At 42.4% G+C, this 26,694-nt stretch overlaps 1 protein-coding gene across 1 annotated transcript in view; it reads right to left on the bottom strand.

Annotated features, from left to right (window-relative positions):
• CDK13 (cyclin dependent kinase 13) overlaps nucleotides 1–24,435 on the bottom strand; it is an 80,592-nt gene extending 56,157 nt beyond the window's left edge. Inside the window, exons 1-4 of the mRNA XM_075062001.1 lie at nucleotides 24,409–24,435; nucleotides 23,533–23,585; nucleotides 17,686–18,543; nucleotides 3,845–4,456 (exon numbers count right to left, since the gene is read on the bottom strand). Of these exons, the coding sequence (XP_074918102.1) occupies nucleotides 3,845–4,456; nucleotides 17,686–18,543; nucleotides 23,533–23,585; nucleotides 24,409–24,435 (1,550 nt within the window). The remainder of the gene's footprint in view (nucleotides 1–3,844; nucleotides 4,457–17,685; nucleotides 18,544–23,532; nucleotides 23,586–24,408) is intronic.
• Between the last annotated feature and the right edge of the window lie 2,259 nt (nucleotides 24,436–26,694).

Here is a 26,694-nt window from a genome sequence, read left to right as displayed (position 1 = left end):
CAGGAGGCTGGACTTTCCCTTCCAATATTCTTCCAAAATATTATATAATGTTCATGTGCTACATAAAAAATAAGCTACTTGTATAATTTAATTCTACCATTCCTTTAGAGTATTAGTTACCATTTGAGCCACCAGAATACCATTTATTTATTTTTAAAAAGATTACCTGCCTATCTGAATGTGTTACAAGTAGACAGTGGGTAACATCTCAGATTACTGTAAATGAAAGACTAAGGGCATGGCTACACTTACATTTTTGCAGCGCCGGTAGTTACAGCTGTGGTCGTACAGCTGTGTAGGGCCAGCGCTGCAGTGTATCCACACTGACAGCGACCAGCGCTGCAGTGTGGCCACATTTGCAGCATTTGCAGCGCTTTTGGGAGTGGTGCATTGTGGGCAGCTATCCCAGCGTTCAAGTGGTTGCAACGTGTTTTTCAAAAGAAGGGGCTGGGTGGATGTGACAGGGAGCTTGCATGAGACAGAGAGTGGATTTTTGGAGCAGACACTGGTGACAGCTTCCCTCGCTGCAAGTTCAAAAGAGGGGGTGGTGGACGTGACAGGGCAGCCTCGGAGACAGAGATGGGTGGATTTTTGCGAGCAGACACGTTGTGACAGCTCCCTGCCTTGCAAATTCCTGGCTATTTCCCCACCCTCTCCAATCACCTTAAATGTAAAAAGGCTTCAGACTAACATAAGCACTTCTCACGACAGATCCCTCCCTCCCCCGCCCCGCCATGCTGTTGTCTCCTCAAGAACAGTTCAACAATCCAAGCCTCGGCTACTGATGCAGTAAAGAGCACGTGTTTGTTTTTAGATAAGTAGCTCCCGCGGGAGTACCGTCCGCGTTTGTGTAATACAGGATTGTGGGATAACTCCTAATACCCTGGAGGCCAGTAACAGCGCTGGGTGAGTGCCACAACGATGACACGCTCATCAGAGCGCTGATCGCACATACCCGTAGCAGACCAGGTGTACAGCCAGCGCTGCAGGAAGGGACTTGCAGCGCTGGCTGAGCTCTGTAAGTGTGGACACCTGGTAAGTTGCAGCGCTGTAACCCCCTCACCAGCGCTGCAACTTGCAAGCGTAGCCAAGCCCTAAGGAAAACTCTCCACACTCCCCGTTTTACTGTATATATTAGACAGCATTTTTTATATAGTCAATTTCCCCCCTTTGTCTTTCACACAACAGGGAAGAGAACATGTTTAAATAGAAAAATGTTACTATAAAAGCCACAACATTACTAAAGGGAGCCAAAGCTTTTTTCAAAAGCAGAATCTTTTAATTTTGAATTGACAGTGTCCTTTAAAATATTTGGACTTGAATTCCTCTTAGACTATAGACGTAGAAGTCCAGGTATTTTTCCTTTGAGTTTCAATAAGATCTCCAATCATCTTGTCACAATGTGATATAATCATTTCTAGATTGGTAACGTAGTCCAAAAGGTACAATATTTGCCTATCTACTAGAATGCTAATTTACATAGATAAAATCAATTGGTAGAACTAGTTTCTAAAATCCAGTTTGTAATATATTGTGTACGCATGACTCTCCCTAATTTTCAGATTGGTAACTCAACTATTTCTGAATAAAAATATAATCTGAAGTTAAACTGGCTAGGATATATTACAATGCATATTTAGCATTCTATTTCAGGCAGAAGCTGTTTATCAGCTGGGATCAGGAAGCAATTTCTTCTTTCATACCTCAATAAATAAATGCTGCTCAACTGACCACGCCCTTTAGGGGTTAATTTTTTGCCCTTTTCTCTGCTCTAGACCAGATAATTTACAGTAGATATTTGTGACCAGAGTCTTGTTCTCATGAAAACAAAAGGTAGTTTTGTCACTATCTTCAAAGAGAGTATGACTGAGCCATACATTCCCATGTTCACTACACAAATCCATCATTTTTGGAGGAATGGATTGAATTCTGCTGGCACTTTGAGGAAAAGAAGCAATTTCTTTCCTACAACACAGGAAATTTATCAGATATTTCAATCGTATTTCTTTCACAATCTTTGTACTTTAACATATATTACACCCTGTGATTTTTATATTTATCCATCCATTTAAGCCTGAATTCCTAGCAACTTTTATTTACAGGTAAGACACACATGGGCTGCTACTACACAGTTTAAAATGATAAAGGAAAGCAGACCAAACAAGTGTAAACACTTCTAAATTTGAAAGATTACAATGCTACATAAAGTTTCGTGCTTCTCTCTAGTGGAGGGGTGGACAAACTTTTTGGCCTGAGGGCCACATCTGGGTGGGGAAACTGTACGCAGGGCCATAAATGTAGGACAGGGGTAGGGTGTTGGGGTGTGGGAGTGGATGCGGTGTGCAGAAAGGGGCTCAGGGAAAGGGTAGGGGAATGGTTCAGGATGCGGGCTCCATTCCACCACTGTTTACCTCGAGCGGCTCCCGGGTGGCAGCGGAGCACAGCAGGACTAAGGTAGGCTCCCTGCCTGCCCTGGCCTTGGCCCTGTGCCGCTCCCAGAAGTGGCCAGCATGTCCAGCAGTGGCTCCTAGGGGTGAGATGGGGCAGACAGCTCCACTACGTGCTGCCTCGCCTGTGGGTACCCCCCACGAAGCTGCCATTGGCCGTGGTGCCTGCAGGTGGGCCCTCTCCCTCCCCCTCCCCCAGGGGCCGCAGGGATGTGGTGCCGGCCATTTCCAGGAGTGACATGGGGCCAGGGCAGGGAGGGAGCCTGCCTTAGCCCCACTGTGCAATGGGGCTGGCAATCTCATGGGCCAGACTGAAAACCTTGATGGGGAAGATCCAGCCCGCGGGCCATAGTTTGCCCTCCACTGCTCTATTGGTTTAAGTCCAAGCAGTGTCTTTACACAGTTGCATGGAATCTTTAAATCATGTTATCATTGCAGCTTCAATGCTAAGAATATGAAGATGGATGCCTTCACATGTTGACTTTTTTTTTTTGGCACTAATCTTTTAAAATCTTAATTTACAAGCTAAGGACAGACTGAAAACCAAGAGTCTATGGAAGTGTCGAATTGGTAATACACATTCTGATTTTTGGGCAATATTAAGTCTAGAGGAAAAGAGTGACAAGCTACAATTTAACAATTTTGTAATACTGATATGGTTTCTATCTCAGAGCTTAAAAAAAGTTGAATATGGTCTAGGTTCCATAACCGTTTAGGACCTAGAAATACTTCACCATGGACATAATATTTTCGTAGTTCATATTCACTTCAAAGACAAACTGCTAGCTAATTTACTTGCTAAAACCAGTGCTTATTACCACTGCAGTGCTTACAACGCTGCTAACCCCTTCAAGAAACAGGGAGCTGCATTCATTACAGTACTGTGTAGGGGGTCAGTGCTGTTACTATCAGAGAGGAAAAAATGAACACTGAACTCAAAGCCTTGGCCAGTAAATTATGGAGGAACTACCTGTACTTCTCAAATATTGTTAATAAATGCATTTTTTCCTAAGTCTAGTTATATGTAGCTGAAGTTATACGAGCTGATTTGAGATCTTAAATATTTTGTGTGCGCGCAAATTATTAAAAAAAAAAAACAAAAAAAAAACTTTTCAATCCACTTCTAATTTTCAGCTTGTCCTTCTCCTGTAGAATTTTTACTGACAAAGTTATCTTAGAACAAACTCTTCCCCCATCTTAACTCCTGGAATACACAAGTAAATTATTTATACTTATAAGTAATGTCTCTGCCCCTTTAAGTTCCTAATAAGCACCATCTTAAATCAAAGTTAACTGAAGAACAGAAACAAACTGTCTAAACTGGAGCTTTTGATCAGTCCTATGCAATTGTGCAGATTTTTATTTCTTTAAAAATACACATGAATGTACATACTCACCTGTCAGTATCTGTATCTTCAGGCAGCATGGGAGGGAAAGGTAAGGGTGGCAGTGTGGAGGTCAGCAGCGCAACATTTTTTTCCTTCTCCTTGGTTCCTACATTTGGTGTACGTGGTTTGTTTTTCTCTTTTACAGTGACTGGTTGCTGCTTTATGGCAACTGATTTATTCTCTTTTACTACTGCGGCTGCTGCTGCCTGTTTAGCCACTTTGTCTACAATCAAATTATTTTCCACCTTTGTTTCCTGAAGAGTGATCTTTGCTTTTGTCTTGTCATTTTTCAAAGTTGCACCACTTGTAGGAGAAGGTGTATGCTCAGTTTTTATTTTCTTCAGATCCTTCACATTGTTTGTTTGAGGTGCACTCACACCAGTGTCAGTGTTTCCCTTAGTAGGCGTAGAGGTGTTTGAAATTTTTGCATTAGCTTTGGCTGCTTCTGCAGCTCTAGCTTTTTTGTTCTTATTCAACTCAGCCGCCAGGCTACTTTTCAGAGTCAGTGTGCTAGGAGAAATACTCGAGTGACGACTTCTGGACCTAGATAATCTGTGCCTGCTGCGAGACCTTGAGTGTCTTGATGAGTAAGGGCTTCTGCTTCGGGATTTTGCTGATCTCCTGCTTCAAAACAGTAAAGATGTGGTCAATTTAGGCTTAAAAATAAAGAATGTCTGTTTAACCTGTCTTCCTGATTAGTAAACAGCGTTTGCAAACACTGTCACTGCCATTACTATGTTTAAAGGGTGAACATGAATCTAAATAAAGGCACATGGAAAAACTTTCAGAAACAATGAGAACTCTGTCTCTGAATACAATATCCATAGCACAGACATAACCACGCAGGACCTAGGGTATATTATGAATCTTTTTTTGCACAGCTCCTTTGTAAAAAGTCATTAGGAAATCAAAAATAAGCACACAGAAAACACACTGCATGCTTTCTGATCAGTTGTTCATTTCCTTCCTCAGTGTCAGAACTGTTCTTTGCTTGTTGATAGAAATAACTTGATACTAAGCAATAACTATTTTAAAAAAACTACATAAATAGGAGGATAAAAAATTGCTTTGTTGACAGGAAAAAAGTTACGGAACTACAGCAATGTTAATTTTGCAATTTTGTGTCTCTTGTTAATGTTTCTAGTACATATTTAGCAAATTTAAATACTAAGTTACACACTTGAAGAAAAAGAGGAAGAGAAAACACTATTTATGAAGCTGGAGTAATATTGCTGTAGGAACCTTAATTTGTGAATTTGCTGCCTTATAAAAATGTCTGGTTAACTATTGTTGCAGTAACTTTTTATCATTATCTTGTATTTGAGAAATACTACTGAATACATAGTTAGAAACTATTGTGACGAGCTGCACACAAAGAGGCAAACTGAAAGACAGCATTCAATCTTAACTTTTACTTCTGAGGACATCATGATACAAGTGTAATGCTGTATTAATGCATTTTTGTAATACAGCCCATACTTTTTTTGGATCGATAATTCTCCCTGCATATCCCCTACCCCTCATCACAAGCATGTGTAACCCACAAGCTGTCATACTACCATATGTTATTTATTTACATTGCAGAAAAGGAAGAGCAAGGGGGGAGAGAAGAAAAGAATGTCAATCATCTGGATTTCTGCACATGTGCAGAGAACTGAACAGGACACACATTTACAAGTGCCCAGAAGAGGAAATATTGGTAGTTAAAGAGAAAGCTCAGCAAGTGGTGAAGCCATTGTGAAAGACACCAGTTCACATGCATTTTTACTTTACTAATTCAATAGACTCCATATTTTGACTTGCCTAGTAGTTTTGATTTAGTTTTTTGTTGCAAACTACTAGAGGTAAACTGCCAATTTAGACCACAGGTGTTAAAAATTGGCTGCTCCGAGTAAAATATAAACAAAGTGCCCGAACTTATTACTATTCCATGAAAATTTATGAAACTGTTTCTTCATCCACTCTATTTTACTATGCATATCTGTCACCAAGTACATTCACCATATCCACAATTGTTCTAAATTAAGTTTAGTGGAACTACACTGTAATTCTACTTTTCTTGGCTAGATCATTCCTGGAGAAAAAGTTATTTCAGTGAGTCCATTTATCTAGGCTAAAAAAATAAGCTAGAATAGTGAGGATCAGAGTTCTCAGTGTCCTGTACACTTCAGCTCATAACAAATATAACCAGACAACATCTAAGAACTGGCAGCTAAAGCAAGGAAACAGGTATCATAAATGTTCCTGGAATGTTTCATGTGTTTGAATAGTACCAGCTAATTCAATTCTGACTGTGCATAATATATTTTATTCATATACAGATATGTGCTTCAGATAAGTTGATCTTGTGTTATACAGTATTAAAATAGAGACGATTCTATTACATATATATATTAATTTCCAAAAGAGAAACATGAATCTTGTTTGAGAAAAGATGGGGTTTTCAACTCTTGCTATTGACATACCAAGATTTAACTGAGATTAACATGTTGATAGCATGTTTAGATTAAGTAGGACTGCTGCGATATGCTATAAACCAAACAAACTGAAACTAGTGGCTATACAGAGCTATATTTCATTAGATATGTCAGAACAATTTAACAGTTCAAAACAAGGCAAATCAACCAAAATTTTTTCCCCAAGATATACACTTAGTTCCTGAGAAGTTTAACATAATTCACTTTTGTGCCAGAAAGGTTTTACAGAACCCTCTGGCAGAATTGGAAGAGGTCAGAAAAGAAGAAAACTGGGGGAAAAAATAATCACTGTACTCTACAGTATTTCCAATAGACACTGAAATAATTATGTAAAATGCACTTTTTCAGATCAGTATGTTGTAGAATGTTTTCTACTTTTAATAAAAAGCAAGACAGAACCAAAATGGCCAGCAAAATATTTTGTTATACTGGACTGGAGGTGTTTTTGTTCTATCGCCCCCCCAACACAAACATTTTTTTCTACTTGTTTTTGACCTTGGAAATATAAGAAATATCAAGTCTTGCATTCTTCAGTTTTTCTGGAGGACTTCTAGAAACCTGCCTACACTAGTATGAAAGATATATTTTGAAAATATGTTTGCTCCTAACATGAGTTTAAAACTCTAGCATAAACAACACAAATAGTATTTTAAAACAAACTGGTGGAGCTAAACCCTTCAACCTCATCCAGCTAAAGTGTTAAAATGAAACTTGGCCCTATCTACAACAGCGTTCTAAAACATATTATTTAAATGTATTAGCCAAAAGTTCCAAAATGCTTTCCCATGCCTGGCTGACCTGAAGCTTTCAAAGTGGTACAATTATTTCAATTAGGCGTGTGAGATTTTTTTTCTTAAATAATTACACTGGTACAACTCATTGTGTGGACATAGTCATACCGATACAATATTGCCTATGTTGCTATAGCTTATTTTCCCATCCCATATGGAAAAGAGCTTTGCTGTTATGAGCATCTTTATACCAATGTAATTGCATCCACATGGAAAGGGAGGGGAAAGACAGGGGATGTACAGCATTAAATATTAGTACAGTTTAAGTGGTATAACATTTGTGTTTAGACAAGGCTTTAGTCTGGACAAAAAGCATGGAGGTCTCACAGAGACGTTTGGGAACTATAGCACTTAACTGAATGGGCCAGGATGTTGAATCTTTGAGGAAACCTTTTACCCCAAGTGTTGGTCATTCAAGTTTCATAGGTGCTAATCAAAAAACAGTTTTTAAACAGTCTGACTAAAATACTCTTCTTCTTTCAAACACTTAACTTCTACTCTTTTGGCCGGTAATTTCATCATTTCCTTAGTTTACTTGTCTTAACAGACTAACAGCCTAGACTGGACCCAAATGTTTAATATAAAAAAAAACAGACAAACAGAAAAGGGAAAAAACTTCAGGCTTTCCTGATATCCCAAAGGAAAGAAAGAGGGCACAAGCACAATTTTTTTTCCCTTTACAGGTTACCTTTCAGGAAAAAAAATCTGTCCTCAGATAGGTGTACAGAACTCCATTTTCCCAACTGAGGGAAGAATTTGGTCTCAAGCATATACCAACTGGTTTTAGAATTATTCAGAGGCTACACCTTAGTTTAAAAAAGATTAAATTACAAAGTTATAAAAATGGTCTCACACATGATGTCCAGACTTTGTCCAGATAACGTTTTTGTTTTAAAAGACCCTTTCTGGTAAATATCAGTTTTGTATACTGTAAAAGTTAGTGGACATCATGACAGGGACCTAGATTTTTAGAGGGAACTGTGGATGGAGAACAATTTAAAAAAATCCTGGCTTTATATCAGTTTTTTTCAATTTTTCTATGTTTATCCCCAGCCGCTGACATTGTTTGGTGTTTGTCAACACAGAGGCACCTGTCATATTTACTTATTAATTGTTCCACAGATGCACCTAACAAAGGGAACACTGCATTGCTACACTGCAGCAGCACTTCACACCTAATTTTTAGCATTTATATAGCACTATACTTTTCAAAACATTACAAAAATTAATACAACACTTCTGAAGCAGACAAGGACTACAAATCCTATTTTACAGATGGAGAGAAACACAGACAAATGAGACAGAATTAGAACTCAGGAGTTCTTGACACCTGACCACATGTTTTTCTCGAGCCAGCTTCAGAAGAACATACTAGGAGTGAAACTAGGTTATATTGGTTTCTCTCTGAAATAGGTTAAATGTATAGTACTGCTGCTAGACACAAAGGGAAAGTAGAAAAAGGGAAAGACAAAACATAGCATAAATGACACGAGCTTAAAAATAGAGAAAGGAATAATAGTAGAGGGCTTTCTCCAAAACAACCAAATCCAGCATGGTTTGGGGCAATGCTTTCACATATTAGCAAACAGGGTAAAGCATTGTATTTTTCAGCATAATTTAACAAACTTTTGCTTAACTTCTGTCATAAACAGATAGCTACCGGTTAATGTCTCTTTCACCTGTAAAGGGTTAACAAACAGTGACCTGCAACACTTGACCAGAGGACCAATCAGAGGACAAGATACTTTCAAATCTGGGTGGAGGGAAGCTTGGGTGTGGGTTCTTTGTTCTATCTGCTGTTCTCTCTGGTTTCTGAGAGCGACCACACGTACTACAGGCTCTCTAATCTTCTATTTCAATTTTGTAAGTACAAAGGTAGAAAGGCGGATAGTCTTTTTAATGTTTTTCTTTATTTGCGAATGTGTAGTTTGCTGGAAGTATTTTAAATTGTATTTCTGTTGGAGGAAGCTTTTTCTCCAATTTCTATAAGCTGAAAGACCTGTAATATTACATCCTGAAATTACAGAGATTTCTTACTCTTTCTTTCTTTTATTAAAAACTTTTCTTGTAAAAGACCTGATTAATTTTTTCCCCTGGTTAAGGTAAAGGAAGGGAGTCTGCATTCACCAGGGAATTGGTGGGAAAAAGGAGAAAGGGAGGAGGAAAAACCTGCTGTCTGTGTTTATCTCTGTCTCTCTCTTCAGGAGAGAGGAGGGGGAGAGGGGGGAAAGGTAAATGTCCTCTTTGCTTTAGCTTGAATCTGTATTGCCTCTGGGTGAAGGAAAAAAGGGGAGGGGGAATTCCTCTGTGTGTTAAGATTCAAGGAGTTGAATTTCAGTGATCTTCCAGGGCAACCCAGGGAGGGAAAGCCTAGGAGAGGCACTAGTGAGGGAAAAAGCTTACTTTCCTTATATTAAGATCCAGGGGGTCTGGGTCTTGGAGGTCCCCAGGGAAGGTTTTGGGGAGACCAGAGTTTATCAGGCACTCAAAGTCCTGACTGGTGGCAGCGTATCCGATCTAAGCTGGTAATTAAGCTTAGATCGGATACGCTGCTAGTACCTCATTTTTTGGACTCTAAGGTTCAGATTGGGGAAAGATACTATGACAACTTCTTAAATTTTTCAGAGCAGACTGGTTGTCCCTTTATCTCTGCTTAATTACTGGAGAGCATTCACAACAAGCTACTACTTTGGATACTTGATTTTGTCAGATGCATGCCTCAAAACTATCACAAAACTGTTCTTCAAGTATTCTGTCATACCTTCAATGTTAACTATACAAGTTGTATCAACACCTAGTGTATTTAAGAATTAATGCAAAAAGTTAATGTAATATTTGAATAATCAAGCACGCTGAAGTCAGAAAACTCCAGTAGTTAGTTTATAATGGAACATTAAAATATTCAGACTATACAACGTAGCAATTAAAGGTCAGAATGAAAAAAACAGCAATACATTACATAGAAATAACCTCGTGTATGTACCGAGTGAGAATTTTATAGCTGGAATCTTAAGTTTGTGAATTTCTTGATTGGAGTGCTTGAGTTCTTTGTTGCATCACACTTTCCCATCCCCACCCCCTTTTATTAAAAAGAGGATTAAGTACTTCAGAGCCATATCACCATTGTTAACACAGACTAGCAGCACATCAGAAAAACAAAAATTTTAACTCATAAGCAAAAAATGCTAGCTTTCGCTGATCATAACCTTTTAAAACGTGAAGATTTTGTTTAAACCTTTATGGTTTTTCCTTTTAATCAGATATTCAAGAGAAAGCCAAGTCTGAAGTGTTGACTTTCAGCCATTTGAGTTACGCAAGAGCAAACATTTTAATCAGAACTTATCAGGATTTTTTTCCCCAATATTTGCACAGTTCAAGAACAGCAGATCTGATTTTTCCCAATTCCTTAATAAAATATTCATCTTTAGGCCAAGATGCAACACCTCAGAGATCACCACAAGAAGAAGGTGTTTGCGAAAGTTATCAGTAACCGAAACATGGGGAGCAGGTTAAAATGGAATCTACAGCTCAACCCTAGCAAATGGTATATGAGCAGTGTAATTATCTGTTCTTTTAAAAATATTTGAAAGGCAGACCTCTAAATTTAATCAATTGACTTTTAACATAAATTTCCCAAGACACTACATACCCATATGATCACTCAGTAATTTGAACCACCAGTGACAGGACATTCTGGTTAATTATAATTTTAGCCTAAATTCCCTCTGTATATTAAGCAAATTTCAGATTAATTCTCCTTACCTATGATAGAACAAATTTTCTCTCATGTGATATACCATTAATCATGATTTTCCTTTAGTCCAGTTTTTAGTTCAATGTCTACATTTGCATTGCAGACAGCTAAACAAACAAAAAAAACTATTTAGTACTGCTATTTGAGCAAGTGCCACATGTCTTAATTTTATCCAGGTATTCAAATACTATTCCTTCAGTACTTTGAAGTCATTAGCAAGTCTTAAAAAAAAAGTCAGGAATGTTGGGTAACTTTGAAATTTAGTAATTTTATTTTCTCCTTAATTTTAAAACTAATATGTCCTCAGTAGAGAACCCTTGCTCAGGGAATTATTTACCGACAGAGATTAGTCTGACCTCAGGCCTGTTTTCAGAATGCTTTGCAAAATTAACTGTTTTTCAAAACTCCGTCCCATAATAACCAAAGATAAGGAAAAAGAACAAGGAAAGAGAGCCACTGAACAAAGGAGAGGTAAAAACCTAAGCCCACTACAAGTAACAATGTAAATCTTAAATTCTGAATTCAGAACTCACACCACAATGACAGAAGTCCTTGATATACATCAGATAGATATAAATTAGGTAAAAACAAGTATTCAGAATTTTTAAGTGCTCTTCCATTCCCTACCTTAAAAAACTGACGTTTTAAATTTTAAGTTTTTCAAGGAAAGCTTCGTCCTAAAGAGAACTTTAATAACGAGTATTATTTTTAGAATACTCCATCCTTCAAACAGAAAAATATCTAGGCTAAAAAACAAAGTCACATTGCTTTAATTTTGTCTATACCTAGTGCAACACCAAAGGTCTGGTGCAATCACCTGTATGTAATTTTCCCCACATAAACATCCATTTATTTTAATTGTATGAAATACTCAAATATATTAGTACCTCTATCTAAGTATGAAATAAATATATTACGTTATGCGAGTTGAACGTGTGATCACAGTTTACAATGACCTGGATTACCTGAGTCAAGTCATGGGAAGCTACCTGATCTTGTCTTACAATTCCATGCTTTCTAAAACACCTCAGAATTAGTTACTGGAGAAAGTTTAAATACTCTAATACAGATATGAAAAGTTTGTTGCAATATGGTTTTGTTAATATAACTTATATTTTTTGTACTAGAGTGTTCAAAGTTCAGTCTAGTTGCTACAGAAATACCTTATATCCTCATTCTTCTATTATCTTAAATGTGCAATTTTTACCTACAGAATAACTCTGTTAATATAACAACAGAAAAACATAGGCAACACTACCAATTATTTCAAGTAGTATCTTAATAGCCGATGTTCATTTGTCTCCCAGTCCAGCAAAGAAACACTAAAACTGATCTCATTCAGACCAAGCACAACAGGTCTTGAAAAATCCATTCACCTACTCACTGGCAATGAGTGAAACTTTTCACTGGTTAAGTGTAGGAATTTAAACAGTGTTCGTAGAATTTAAGGTTTTTAACGAAAACTAAATTTCTAGCCCTTATGATTGCAAAGAAACTTCCAGATGTGAACCACAGAAAAAACTTATCCAATGTCTGCAGATGCTCAGAGCCCGCCTCCAAGCAGCAACAGGTTGAAAATGACAAGATACCAGTCCAGTGGTTCTCAAACTTTTGTACTGGTGACCCCTTTCACATAGCCTCTGAGTGCGACCCCCCATAGAAATTAAAAACACTTTTTTATATATTTAACACCATTATAAATGTTGCAGGCAAAGCGGGGTTTAGAGTGGAGGCTGACAGTTTGCAACTCCCCATGTAATAACCTCGTGACCCCCTGAGGGGTCCTAACCCCAGTCTGAGAACCCCTGCACTAGTCAATTTCACAATTGCAATTCAGAACTCTGAACAGACAAGTATCATGTCAGTTTCACTCTGCTGCTTATTTAAGTTACAAGCTAATGAAGTCATTGGAGCTGTTGTGTCCTTGGACCTCATTAGTTTCTTCTCCACCCCCAATATTTTATATAAAGCTTCTGGTTGGGAAGTGCAGTCATTTAGCTGAAAAAGTACATAATCCTTTTTCCAAGCCTTGAAGACAAAATACCTAAAGCACTGTAAAAGTTATCACGTTATCTTCATTTTCACCCTTCCTAGATACCAAAATTGCCACAGTCAGGTAGCATTACTGCAAGCACATTCTGTGCAGCTCTAGGGCATTATCATTAGGAAACAGACTAGAAGCCAGAGAAAGGTGAGCTTATCATCATAACACCATTACACCGAGACACTAGCTCAGAACGAAGCCTTTATACCAGCGGTTCTCAAACTGAGGGTCAGGATCCCAAAGTGAGTCACATCCCTGTTTTAATGGGGACGCCACAGCTGGCGTTAGACATGCTGGGGCCTGAAGCCCAACCCTCAGCCCTACCACCCAGAGCCAAAGCCCAAGGGCTTCAGCCCTGGGTCGCAGAGCTCAGGCTTTGGTTTCAGCCCTGGACAGCGGAGCTCAGGTTATAGGTCCCTCGCCTAGGGCAGGAGGCCCATGCTCAGGCTTCAGTTCCCCTCCTAAGGTCATGTAATATTTTTTGTTGTCAGAAGGGTGTCACGGTGCAATGAAATTTGAGAACCACTGCTTTATATCATACAGGTCAAGATGGTACATGCCCTAAGAAGCTGTTGCCGTCATGAAAGCATTACACTTGTCCATGCAACTATGGCCTAAGCCAGGCGTAGGCAACCTATGGCATGTGTGCCGAAGGTAGCACACAAGCTGACTGTCAGTGGCACTCACACTGCCCGGGTCCTGGCCACCGCTCCAGTGGGGGGATCTGCATTTTAATTTAATTTTAAATGAAGCTTCTTAAATTACATACAACAATAGTTTAGTTATAGATCTAAAAAGAGCCCTTTTAAAAAGATTAAAATGTATTACAGGTCTGTCGCATCTTACGCACTTTTAACATGCTTGATTTCAGCTTTATGTGGTCAGCAAAAACAAAAAAAAGAAAAAATAAATTTTAATACTGTACCTGTAGTGCGGGCAATTCGCCTGCTATTATACACAATATAATTTTGACTAGATACGATTTTCGCTTTACGTGCTGACTGTGTATGCAACAGACCTGTACTGTCACGCAAAACCTTAAATTACAGTCAATAAATGAAGACTCGGCACACCACTTCTGAAAGGTTGCTGACCCCTGGCCTAAGCTATGCAGTAAACCCTTCCAACTTATTTGGCAGAGAACCATTCATTTGTGCAACTAAGAAATGCACATTAACTGCTTCAAGATTCATATTATAACCTTCATTTTTATTTACATAATTTCAAAAATGCCCCACAAAATGAAAATATATAAACTAGTGCAAAATATTTATATTGGGGCAGATGAAAACTGCCCAGAATTTTCTGATATACCCACAACAGGAAAACCTTCAAAAACAAGGAAACTTCTCTTTATACCCTTTTCCCATAAAGCACGTGAGACACTGAATAGACTATACCCAGACTCCCAGAGACCTGTGAGGTGGGATGGACTGGTAACTGATGTACCTCTTCAAGGTGTACTCTCAAAAGTAACAATGCACTGACATGGATGGATAATTTCTATCTTTCAAGGCAATTTGAGTGGTTAACTTCCCATAGTTCCCTTTGAAAAGCCCAGCCCTAAATAATAGCTGCTTTGGAAACATCTAAATTAGACAGCTCTTAAAACCTCCCAATCAATACTGTGGCCTGTTCTGCTACTGGCTGGCCCAACTGCTCCAGCAAGCAACTTAAAACGCCTCCTATCCCCTTGACAAAGACAGTAAAACTTTTAGACCTTGTCTTACACAAGGAAAATGCAATTTTAAACTGATTTAGTTACACTGGTGCAAAAGTTTATATGGACACATTGGTTTAAACCAGGCTTATTTCCATTTAGCTGAGTAGGAATCAGTTTAAATTAAAAAATTGAAACAAGCCACTCAAACTAAAATAAGGATGTTTACACAGGGGCTTAACAAACAAAGTTTAAAATGGTTCAATTTTCTTGTTTAGATAAGACCAAAACTGAAACCTCTATTCCATGTGTGAGAAAAGGCCATCCCAAGATGGCCATCATTAATCCTTCCTGCTGTCCTCAATATGAAAGACAGATTTAAGAACAGAAGCATGGAAAATCAACTATATTCTCCCCCAACAACAGGCAAAGAAAATGATGTTCAGAGTGGCATTTTGAATACATATAAATGGGGCAAAATAGGATTTATCAAGGCCAGAGAGGAGGTTGCAATAGCGAAGACATGAGTAATGCTGGCCTGAATGTGAGTTTTAGTCATGATGACAAAAAAGAAAAGCCAGATATTAGAGATGCTATGCAGGGAGAAATTGAAAGATTTAGACATGCCCTATATGCGACATTTTAGAGAGGGATGAATTGAAGACAGTGTTCAAGTTACGGACCTATTGTGTGTTAAAAGGCAAAGAATCCCCATTACAGAAAATTAATACTTTTGGGGAGGCCTAGTTAAAACAGGAGCTGATGTAAAAGCAGACAGGTGCTGAGGATGACTCAAGTATACCCAAGAACTATGGCCCTTTATCATCAGAGCATCTGTGCACTGCGCAAGCATTAATGAATTTATCTTCACATCCGCTTCAGGAAGTATCATCCCCATTTTATAGACAAGAAACAGTCAAAAAGAGTATGTGTGACCTAGCCAAGGTCAACTGCAGGGCATGGAATTTAACCCAGATCTCCTAGGTCCAAAGCCCTAATCAGAAGGCCATCCTTTCCTCCCTCAATGTCTCTATAAATGCAGTCTCTCATTGGCTGCCCCAACTCCTCTAGCAAGTCAGAAAGAAGACATCGGCAAGGGAAATTAGTAAATATAGAAGTATCTCTGTATATACTAAGAGACTGGACAGAAATCACAGATGAACTGGGGGAAAAGTCAAAGAAATTCTGGAAAACAAGCCATCAGATTTGCAATTCAGACATTTGTATGACAAATTAGGTAATTTTTTAATTGAAGGGATAGAAATTCTCATGCTTCAAACCAAAAGCCTACTTTGTTCTGTAATTGTCCACTACACGGTTTCATGCACCTTCCTCTAAAGCATTTCTTACTGGCAGCTGTGTAAAGAAGAATAAACTGGACTAGATGAACTACTAATAGTATCAGATATGGCAATTCCTTAGTTGAAACCCATGGCATATTATTGAACTTCATGACTGGAATACTGCACACATCAGCTCATAATTCAGCCATTCTGAATTCAATCAATATTTCCTAAATCCAATTGTTTTCTTAAATCATGATAATTTTTTTAAAAGTTTCTTTAACCAATTATAACACTCTTAAATGACATACTTTTCATCCTAATGATTGTCTTTGTTCCGATTATGAATACTTTTTCCTGTTTTGAAGCATTCTGAAGTTTACTAAGATGTTTCACAACTACAACTTCAAATACATCTTATTTTTAAAAACCATCTTGGTTTTATTCCCCCAACATAATACAGGATACAAACTGAATTACTTAACCACTTCAATGTTTAGTGCCCGTCCAGAAAATGGATTTTACTGACAAGCCTCAGTAGAATGCCAGGATGGCTCAGAGAACATGCACCATTTTCAATGAGTGCTGGCCAAAGTGTTAACTGACACAGAACCATCAGAGGGAGCATGAAATTGTTTTTCATGGAGCCTACGGAATTCTTGTCAATGGAGCGGTAAAACTTAAAAATACAAATATTTTTAGAACCTGAATAACTTTACACAACAGTTCGTAACAACTTTAAGATAAATTAAATATTGGCCCAAGACCATTACAAGATTCTTTTATTACAAATATAGTTCTTCTTTTGGAAATATGCACAGGCCAAACACACAGCCCTCTCAAAAATCCAGTTAATTAAAAACAAGTTAATAATAAATATCTTTGCAATACAAATACAAAAAGGTAGATAACTCTACCTGACAATACTCGCCATTTTTGAAGCCATTTTTTTCTGCATACACAAAAAAACAAAACTTAGCCATCAGGTTAATATACATTAAGCAGAGAAAGACCCTGACCCTGTCAAAACACAAACAATTAACTTTTTGCACAACAAGTCCCCACTGGTATCAGTGGAACTACTTGCAGTGCATGAAGTTTAAACACAGTGGTAAATCTTTGCAGGACAAGGACATAAGCATAATTTTTAAAAAACTAAGTACTTAGTGAAACATGCATACTTCCTTTGCAGCATTTAATATTGCCTCTCTTTCTACAACAATAATTAGTTTGCACTAATAATTTACACAAGTACAAACACTAAAAGCCCCATATTTTATTCAATTTAATTTTTAACGAACTCAGTGCTAAAAGATTAAGTAAGCTATAAAAGAATTTAACATTTATCTATCTCTTGGGTTAGACAAGAATAGGATGCTCATGAGGGAAATCTGCTCATTATAACATTTAACAGAGTACCCCAGAGGTCTTACCCTCAGTGGGGGACGGTGATTTCCCATTTCAGATAACATTATAATGGGAAGTTTATAACCACTGCCACACACAGGGGAGATTTTACCTTTACAATCTCTCTTCTCTACAAGAGAAAAAGGAGCAGATGTGATAGGCCCACTTTGTTGCATTAGGGTCTCTTCCCTGATCCAGGAACAAGGCAGGAGCATGATTTTAGTATATTACAGTCTCTTCCCTACCTTCTCCCCAATAGGATGGGAGAACAGCAAACCCAGTTTCCCTCCTAAATTAGATATAAATCTCCGTGTTTCCCCACGCAAGTTATTCGGGACAGAGCCTCCCCGCCCCAGCGGATATAAACCCCTCCCGCCCCCGACACTCTTTTCCGTAGACATATACACAGCATCGTACCTCCAACACCAACTCACCTGACAGTGGGGCTGTAGGGGCTCCGAGAGCGACGCCAGCTACTACTGTAGGGACTGGGCGACACATCCCCGCCGCGTTCGTACGAGCTGTGCCGGCTGTAGCTAGGGGATCGGCGGCGGCTGTAGGGGCTGAGAGGGGAGCGCCCGCCGATGGGGCTGGGCGATTTGCGGCTCCTCTGGCTCTGGGAGGCCCTGTGCGACGGGGGGCTGTCGTCCCGGCCGGGGCTGGGGGACGATCGCTGCCGCCTGTAGGCCCTAGGCTCGGCCTTATCCTCCCGATAAGCCTTCGGCGGGTCCTTGTAGGCCGAGGGCGGCTCTTTGGCCGCTTTAGTCCGGCTCTTGTGCGCTTTGCCCTCCCGCTCCTTCCTGCCACTGCCGGGGGAGGCGGCCAGGCCTTTCCTGCGGGCGTCGCTGCCGCCGCCACTGCTGCTCTTGGGGCCCTCCCGGTCCTGGCCCCCGGTCTGATTGTGGCGGCTGCGGGACTTGGAGGAGGAAGAGGAGGCCTCGGCTCCCCCCCTGGCCACCGCCGTCCCCTCCTGCTGCTTCTCCTCCCCCCGCCTGCGGTGCTCCCGGTGCCGCTCTCTGGAGCGGCCGCTGCTGCCGCGATGTTCCCGGCGCGGCCGGCTGCTCCGCTCCGACTCCCCCCGGGGGCGCTGGCTCCCCCCGCCGGAGGAGGAGGCCGGGCTTCCCCCGCCGCTCCCCGCCCCGCCTGGTCCGGCCGCTCCGCTTCCCACCAGCCCCTCGGACTGGGAGCTCACGTCGTCGTACTCCTCCACCAGAGTGCTCAGCCCCCCGCTACCGCGCCGCTTCTCCGGCTCCTGGGCGCCGCCNCAGGACTCCTGGGTTCTCTCCCTGGCTCTGGGAGGGGAGTGGGGGCTGGTAGATCAGAGAAGGGGGGGCCGGGAGCCAGGACTCCTGGGTTCTCTTCCTGGCTCTGGGAGGGGAGTGGGGGCTGGGAGCCAGGACTCCTGGGTTCTCTCCCCGACTCTGGGAGGGGACGGTTGTGCAGTGCTCTGTGTTGCCATGACTGAGGGAGGGAGAAGCACTTGACAGAGCAGTGGCTGGGGGACAGAGAGAAGAGGGGATTTGACACGTGCGTTTGCCCCGGGAGAGCTTCCTCCCCCACACCCCACTTCCTGCTGCTGTGGGCCCCTCTGCTCCGGAGCCAAGGCCCACTCCTCCCTTGCCATCTCTGAGGGGCTGGGTAGCACCTGTTGGGAGGGGTGATGCGGCCCGGGAACAGGCTGAGGGAATCCTGCGTAGTCCCCAGCTGCAGCCCCTTTCACTTCTCCTTTGCGGGGTCCTGTCGTCCCGCAGCAGCTTGCGATTCCTCTGACAGGACCCAGCACGCTGCAGGCAGGAAAACCGCAGCCTGTGTACAGGGGCCACCTGCTCCCACGGAGGCAGATGCAGGGGCGGGAGGAACAAAGGGGGAGAGAGGTTCCTCTGCGCTTAGGCCAGACTCACAGGCATGGGGGAAGGGAAGGGAAGGGAGGGGAGAGGACGGAAGAGACTTAAGGAATTGGCTGGACCCAACCCAGATCAAGGGCCGATGCCAGCCCCTGGATCCCCACCCACCCTCGGCAGGGAAGCTGAGCCCGAGGCCTGAGAGAGGAGGGGGGTCCTGGGATCTGACTGCAGAGATCAGACAGACGGAGCCTGACCGTGGGATCCTGGCAGGTTTGCTGGGCTCTGGCTGACCAGGTTGGACTGTGCACTGACTGCAGAGTGACCAGCTGTCCGGTTTTTGACCAGAACCCCCTGCACAGCTGACCGGGCAACAGGGATCCCAGGCAGCAGCCGGCACGTCCACTCTCCGGCTCCTACACCGAGGGGTAGCCAGGAGGCTCCAAACACTGCCCCCGCCCCAAGCACCCCTGCAGCTCCCATTGGCCAGGAACCACAGCCAATGGCAGCGGGGGGTGGGGCTGGGGGTAAGTTTTGGGGGGCAGTCCCTGGCTGCTCCTAGGCTCGGCTCCCGCTGTCGCAGCAACACGGAAGAGTCTCACGGCGGCCTCCTCAGTCCATCCCGGCCGCGCCGCCTCCTCCTCCGGCGGCGGCGGCTGCTCGCCTCTCTCGGCCCCTCCGTCGGCGCCTGCGGGCCGCGCTGCCCCCTCCGGCTCTTTCTCGAGTCCCAGGGTCAATGTCGCCCCGCAGGTGTCCCAGCTACGCGCACTCCCGGCGGCTCGGTCCCGGCGCCTCCGTCGCTCGCAGCCGGGCAGCGATCGAGAGGCCTCGGCGCTGTGCGACTGACACACACACAGGGGACACGGCGCGCACTGCGCACGCGCGTACAGTGGGGGAGGGGGGCCGCTCAGTAGCGCGAGCGTTCTCCCCGTCGCCGGCCGGGAGACTGTCGACACCACGCGAGAGACTCCCCTTAACGTCACGACCGGAAGGTTTCATGCGTAGCTTCCGGCCGGGTCTAGAGTCCAATCCGCTTCTCGGCCTTCAGCTCGGGGAAGAGGGCAGCAGCTTCCGCTTTGAGAGGTGAAAGGTCATCCAAGAGTTTCCTGTTGCGGGGGAGGGTGGTATCGCTGCTTGTCACTAGGAGGATTCGCCCTGCAGGGAAAGCGATTCCCCTGCCCTCGTGGTTCTTGCTGCAGGCCCGGGCCTGTGGCGCCCATCCCGTGTTGAACGGCAGCAGTGGATGGTTTGGAGTAACGCGGCGCGGGTCGCGTTCTCGAGCCCAGAGCCTCGTGCGCACTCAGGCTGAGACCAGCAGCCCGAGAGTAGCCAGCGCTGTAATCCCTGGCTGTGTTTACACATGGGCCTTCTCCTGCACCTCTCCCTACTCATCAGTGTGGTGAACACGGGGGAGAAGTTCTGCACCACCTGAGTTGTTTTTTCGCTCAGTGGGACTGGGGACATGCTTTCTCATTACCACAATCAGGGAGATGACCCCACCTAACAGAGGCATTGAATGATCTGTATTAACAATGTCTGCACTTAAACTTTAAATATAAGCACAAGCTCTTTCGGTTTTTCCAGCTCTGGTGACTATCATAATTGTTGCAAGTATTTGGTGATTGTCTTATGTGCCAATTGTTCAGGTCTTTTGGTATCTTAGCGTTCTTTAGGGTAGATTTCTTTAACTTTTGTGTGGCAGAGAGAAAAAAACTGAAAACTTAAGTCCTAAAGGTATAAAAACCAGAACACAAGTAGAACTATGCATTATTTTTAAAACTTATGATTTTAAACCAATCTTAAATGTGGGGACTGCCTCGTTATTTTGGAATACTTGGGCATGGCAACCTTCACTTCTAAAATAGGTATTGATGGTGCTAGTGTTTCCTTAGAAATCAAGGCTGTGGTAGAATATACATGCAAGCAAGAAAGTTTAAAAATATGTTTGGGGGAGGATATAGATCAAGCATTTCCCTTCTGCTCTTAGTAACTGGCAGTCTTAAGTGTCCTAGCAGTTTTATGTATACAGTGTTTTTGTAGCTGTATTTGTCCCAAGATATTAAAGAGACAAGGTGGGCGAGGTAATAAATGTATTTTATTGGACCAACTTCTGATGGTGAGAGAGACAAGCTTTTGGGCATACACCAAGTTCTTTTTCAGTTTTAAGAAAGATACGCTCATTTGACTGTCACTGCTAAATACAAGGTGGGACAGATTGTTGAGCTTAATAAGGAGATAGCACACGTGGAATAGACCATTCAAGGCAAAGTGGGCAGTTAATACCTCTGCAGTCATAGCACAAAGGAGGTTTAATGGGTTACAGTGTATTGTAATGCGTGTACTCCACTAGAGACTTTTACGGTGCTGCAGCTGCTTCAGTCCAGCTGTGCCATTGTAAGCTCTTTAATATAGCCACTCTAAACCCATGGGAGAGAGCTCTCCTGTCAGGTTAACTACTTCAGCCCCCATGAGCAGCAGTAGCTATGTCAGCAGGAGAAACTCCCACACTGACATAGTGCTGTCTACACCGTCGCTTGTTTCAGTGTGTCTTATGTCTCTCGGGGTGATTTATTCACCCTTTTGAATGACAAGTTATGCCAACGTAAGCTGTAATACAGATGTAACTTGAGTGTTCATTCAAGATCATAGTGGTTGTCTCATTTCACCCATATAGTTGTTATTGGGGTATTTAGTGCACTGGATGAGGTACCACATATTGTGAAAGTTGTGTTATAATAATAATAATTGGAGATATAGCTATTTCCTAGAACTGGAAGGGACCTCGAAGGGTCATAAAGTCCAGCCCCCTGCCTTCACTAGCAGGACCAAGTATTGATTTTTGCCCCAGATCCCTAAGTGGCCCCCTCAAGGACTGAAGTCACAACCCTGGGTTTAGCAGGCCAATGAGCTATCCCTCCCACTTCCTCACTGTAGCAGTGGAGATATGGCTTCAGGTTTTGCACCTACTGTTCTGGCTAGTTCTGATGCTGCTTAGACTTAGTGAGTCTTGGTCTGAAGGGAGCTTGCTTCTGATGATGAGCTTGGCAAGGCTGGGGGGTTGTTTGAAGGCCAGAAGTGGGGATTGCAGAAATATGTTAGGGGTTTTTTTCGGGAAGTGGTCCCTATTGAGTATGGGTTGTACTTTTTTTATGATAGCCCCTATGGATTCCAGTGTGGGGCGGGGGGTTAGTTTTTCCCCTGTATTGCAACGGAGTATTTGGGGGACCTGTTCCATGAACCAGTGTGCTGCTCTGAGGGAGTATGTTGGTGTAGTGAAGGCTGTTTGAAGTGTGTTAAGGTACGTCTCCTGGATTTTCTCCTCAAAGCATATTCTGTGGTATTTGAGTGCCTGGTTGTAAACAACAGATTTCTTAGTGGGTCTGGGATGATTACTGAATCTGTGAAGAGAATTGTTTAGTGATCAATGGGTTTTATTAATAAATTTATATTTTCCCAAATACAACAAATATACCGAAATATAAGAATCACTATAATAGACAAAGTAGATAAAGGGAGGGGAAGGGAAACAGCATCTATCCTCAGGGTCCATGTTAATCATAGACCTCTAAAAGGTCAGCTTAATTGTTTTCAGTTTTTCAGGCATTCCCTTTCTGCATAATGCTAGTGATTTGGTAGCTGCAAGGTCAGCTGTATCACTGAGCCCGGCATTAATACACCTCTACCCCGATATAACACGACCCGATATAACATGAATTCGGATATAACGCAGTAAAGCAGCGCCCCAGGAGGTGGGGCTGTGCACTCCGGCAGATCAAAGCAAGTTCGATATAACACGGTTTCACCTATAATGCAGTAAGATTTTTTGGCTCCCGAGGACAGCGTTATATCGGGGTAGAGGTGGATTTGGTGGGGATCAACTTCCATTTCTGTAGAATTTTTTTTTTTTAAGCAACCAAAGCTGCACATTGAAACCACGCTGCCTTATTATCAGGTAATCTTCACCTATCAGGAATATATCCAAGAGTGAACATTAAGTGGGAGGGCTCCAACTTAGCATCAAATATTAAATTGGTCCTTTGATCCACCTCATAAGAAATTCTTGATACAGGGACAACCCAAACATGTAAGCTAATACAGCACTGAGGGAGTTAAATTTCCAATAGTAGTGAGCATTTATTTACCCACTACCCAATGAGGGGACCAGTATTTTCAAAAAAGTGTCTTTCAGTGAATAAACCATATTCTCTAACCAATAGTTGCTTTTTAAACATTAGATAACAATTGTATTCCATTAGGTTGGAGATGGTTGTGTATCCAAACCTCTGTTCCAAGGAAGTCTCAAATTATCAATCTTTGACAGATATTTTTGGGCCAGAATAAAAAAGCTGAACAAATCCAGGAAGTTTTCCTCCAAAGTAATAAAGATTCTGGCGTTCCCAATGCATCTGGTCCAATGATATTCATATGTAAATGCTTTACCTGGAGATATTTCCATGCTCTGGTGCAGGAAAAGTCAAATTGTTGGTGAAAACCTACAAATGGTTTAAGTTGTAGGTTAGCCACATCACAGTCATCATTCCTCTGTCCATTCAATCTCTCCACATCAATATTTTGCCACGACTTTTAAGGATTGGATTATTCCATGGAGCCCCCTCAATGTGGAAGAATGGATGGAAGCAGAACTCTCCACGCAAGTTTGACCAAATTTGCTTCACAGCTGTTATTGTGGATGTTCTGGAGCCATCAAATCTATAATAATGTGATCCTACAATGCCTGAAAATGGGAAAGGGTATACCAGTTTTTGGTAAATCTGAATCCACAAAATGCCTGGCTTAACAAAAAGGAGATCTAATTTTCCAAGTTGGGAAAATGAAATCTTCCCAGAGATAGAGGAACCTATAATTTCTTCAGAGCCAGTCTAGCTTTCTTACCTGTACCCCAAATGAACATTCTAAAAATATTAGTAAATTTTTAAAAATAGATTTGAGGAATAGACTCATAGACCAGAAGGGACCAATATGATCATCTAGTCTGACCTCCTGCACAAAGCAGGCCACAGAACCCTACCCATCCACTTTTATAACAACCCCTAACCCATGACTGAGTTATTGAAGTCCTAAAAATTGTGGTTTGAAGACCTCAAGCTGCAGAGAATCCACCAGCAAGTGATCCATGCCCCTGCCAATCCGCCCTGGAGGAAAATTCCTTCCCGACCCCAAATATGGCGATCAGCTAAACCCTGAGCATGTGGGCAAGACTCACCAGCCAGCACCCAGGAAAGAATTCTCTGCAGTAGAAATAGGGAGATGCTGCAGAACAAACAAAATTCTGGGATGGACATTCATTAATTTTACCTCAAACTGAGGGTTAACAAAGTCCATCTCCCCACATAGTTAGCCACTTGGGCAATAATTGGTTATCCAGAGGTTTCTTGTGTATAGTTGTCTGTAGGATTCAATTGTTGAAGCTGACTGTGAAGTCCTGGAAATTGATGCTGGGGTGGTTCTAGAGGGAGTTTGATGGGTGAGGGAGATGGGTGGGTGGTTGAAGTTGTGATGGATATCTATAAAGTAGTTTAGGTCATCTGTCCAGAGGATGAAAATATCACTGATGTGTATCAGGTGTTTCATAGGTTTCCTGGTGCATTCGTCCAGAAATTCTTCCTTGAAGTGGCCCATGAAGATGCTGGCATATTGGGAAGCTATTCTAGCACCCATGGCTGTTCGCAGAGTTTGGGTAAAGTGTTTGTTGTTGAATGTAAAATAGTTCTAGATGAGGATTAAATAGATGAGGTTAGCAATATGTTTGGGGCAGGTATCTGTCTACTGCCTATAGTTTGGTAGATATTTGAGGCAGGCAGCGATGCCATCATGGTGAGGGATGTTGATGTATAAAGTGTTCTAAAGGAGGTTGTTAATGTTGTGGCATTTCGGGAAGAGGTCAGTTGTTTCCTGGAGAAAACTGGCCCTTTGTGTGGTGAGTGCTATGTTCAGATATGATACCTGGGTTTCCTTGTTTGTTTATCTTGGGAAGCATGTAGAAGGACCCTGCAGTGCATTTATGGGGAATGTGGTTGTAGAGTTTCTCTTGGCTTTGTTGGGGGAAGGATTTGATATCCTGAAATTCTTGGGTTAATTGTAGTGCAAGGAGTTTTTGAGTTCTTTAAAGTAGGTGGTGTCAGAGCTGGCTGTTGGCCACAGATGTAATCATCATGGTTGAACATTTAGTAACTTTTTCTTAATATCAGAACTGTTACATTGAGAAAGAAATAGCAACATAAATTGAAGAATGATTAAGAAAACGTTTTACGTGTAATAGCAGATTTATAACAGACGGAACTGAAAATGTTACTTTTTTTGTTACATACAAAGACAGGCACAGCTATTGATATTATTAAAATACATTTACAAACATGCTCAGAAGCAGAAAGATACAACCCACAAAGGTGATTTTTGCAGAAGTTTGAGTCATACCACACAAATTGAAGCATGTGAAAGGTATGACTTTCACTGTAGAACAAACCAACAGTGGAAGGCTAGCAAATGTAATGAACTTATCATTTAAAGTTAAAATGATTAAAAACCCATTAGAGAAGAGCTGTTCAGACCAGATTTCAAACTTGATTATGGAATACAATTTCCTTGAGATGATGAGCACAGATGCTTAGAAAGATCTTCCATCCTGGAACCAAAGAGCAACAATTCTGAGCTAACTTGCAGCTAAGTCATATATCAGGCATAACCATTGTGCATCTTTAAAGCGAATAGTTCTTAGAATAGTGGTTCCCAAAATTTTGAGGGTTATGCCCCCTACCCCCTTGTCCATGCCCCCCTGTCTGTGCCCCCTTGTAGTTGGGCAAGAAGCGGGGCCATGACTCGGGGTGGAGACACGGATGGGGTAAGGGGCCAAGGCTAGGGCTGCAGCTGGGAGTGGGTCTGGTACAGGGATGGAGCTGCAGTGGCCTGCAGCTGGGCGTGCTCAGTTCCTGCCCCCACATCCAGATGGGGCCTGGCCCCTGGGCCAGGAATGGAGCTGCAGCCTGGGGCTAGGAGCAGAGCCACAGCCTGGCCACAGTGGGGGCCAGCAGCCAGGACCCTTTCCTAGTGTGGAGCCGTGCTGAGGCCAGGGCCAGGAGTTGGGGGTGGGGTTGGGGGCGGAGTGGCCCGTCCTTTCTCCCTCTCTCCTGAGGGAGCTGGTCCTGCCCACCCCATCTCCTGAATATTCCTCCACACCCCCCGGGGGGGCATACCCCACAGTTTGGGGACTTCTGTCTTAGAAGATGGCATCAACTATTTTAAACTCCAGAAACAAGTGTGCTCCGCTTGACTAGGTAGGATTTGATTAGATAGAATAGCAGTAAGAGGATAAAGAGTCAATGTGGAAATCTGAAAATAAGTGGATAATAAACTTGTGATGCTGAAAAGTCAGATGACAGAAGACATTTAAAAAATAGGCCCAGAATGTTGACTTATTGTAGGAATGACCCCGGGCCCACAGGCCTGGGTGCCCCTTTAATTGGGGCATTTTGTTCTTGCTTGCAAGCTGGGCACACCCGCTTTGCTTATCGCAGGAATTTGGCCTTCCTCCATCCTTCCCCCTTGCTTTCACACAGGCGGCCTCGTCTGCACCTGGCAGTGTTT

The sequence above is a fragment of the Chelonoidis abingdonii genome, chromosome 2 (genome assembly GCF_003597395.2).
Source record: "Chelonoidis abingdonii isolate Lonesome George chromosome 2, CheloAbing_2.0, whole genome shotgun sequence".
In the NCBI taxonomy this organism is placed as follows: Eukaryota; Metazoa; Chordata; order Testudines; family Testudinidae; genus Chelonoidis; species Chelonoidis abingdonii.
Note: the sequence above shows the minus strand (reverse complement) of the source record. Positions and strands in the feature narration are given on the sequence as shown.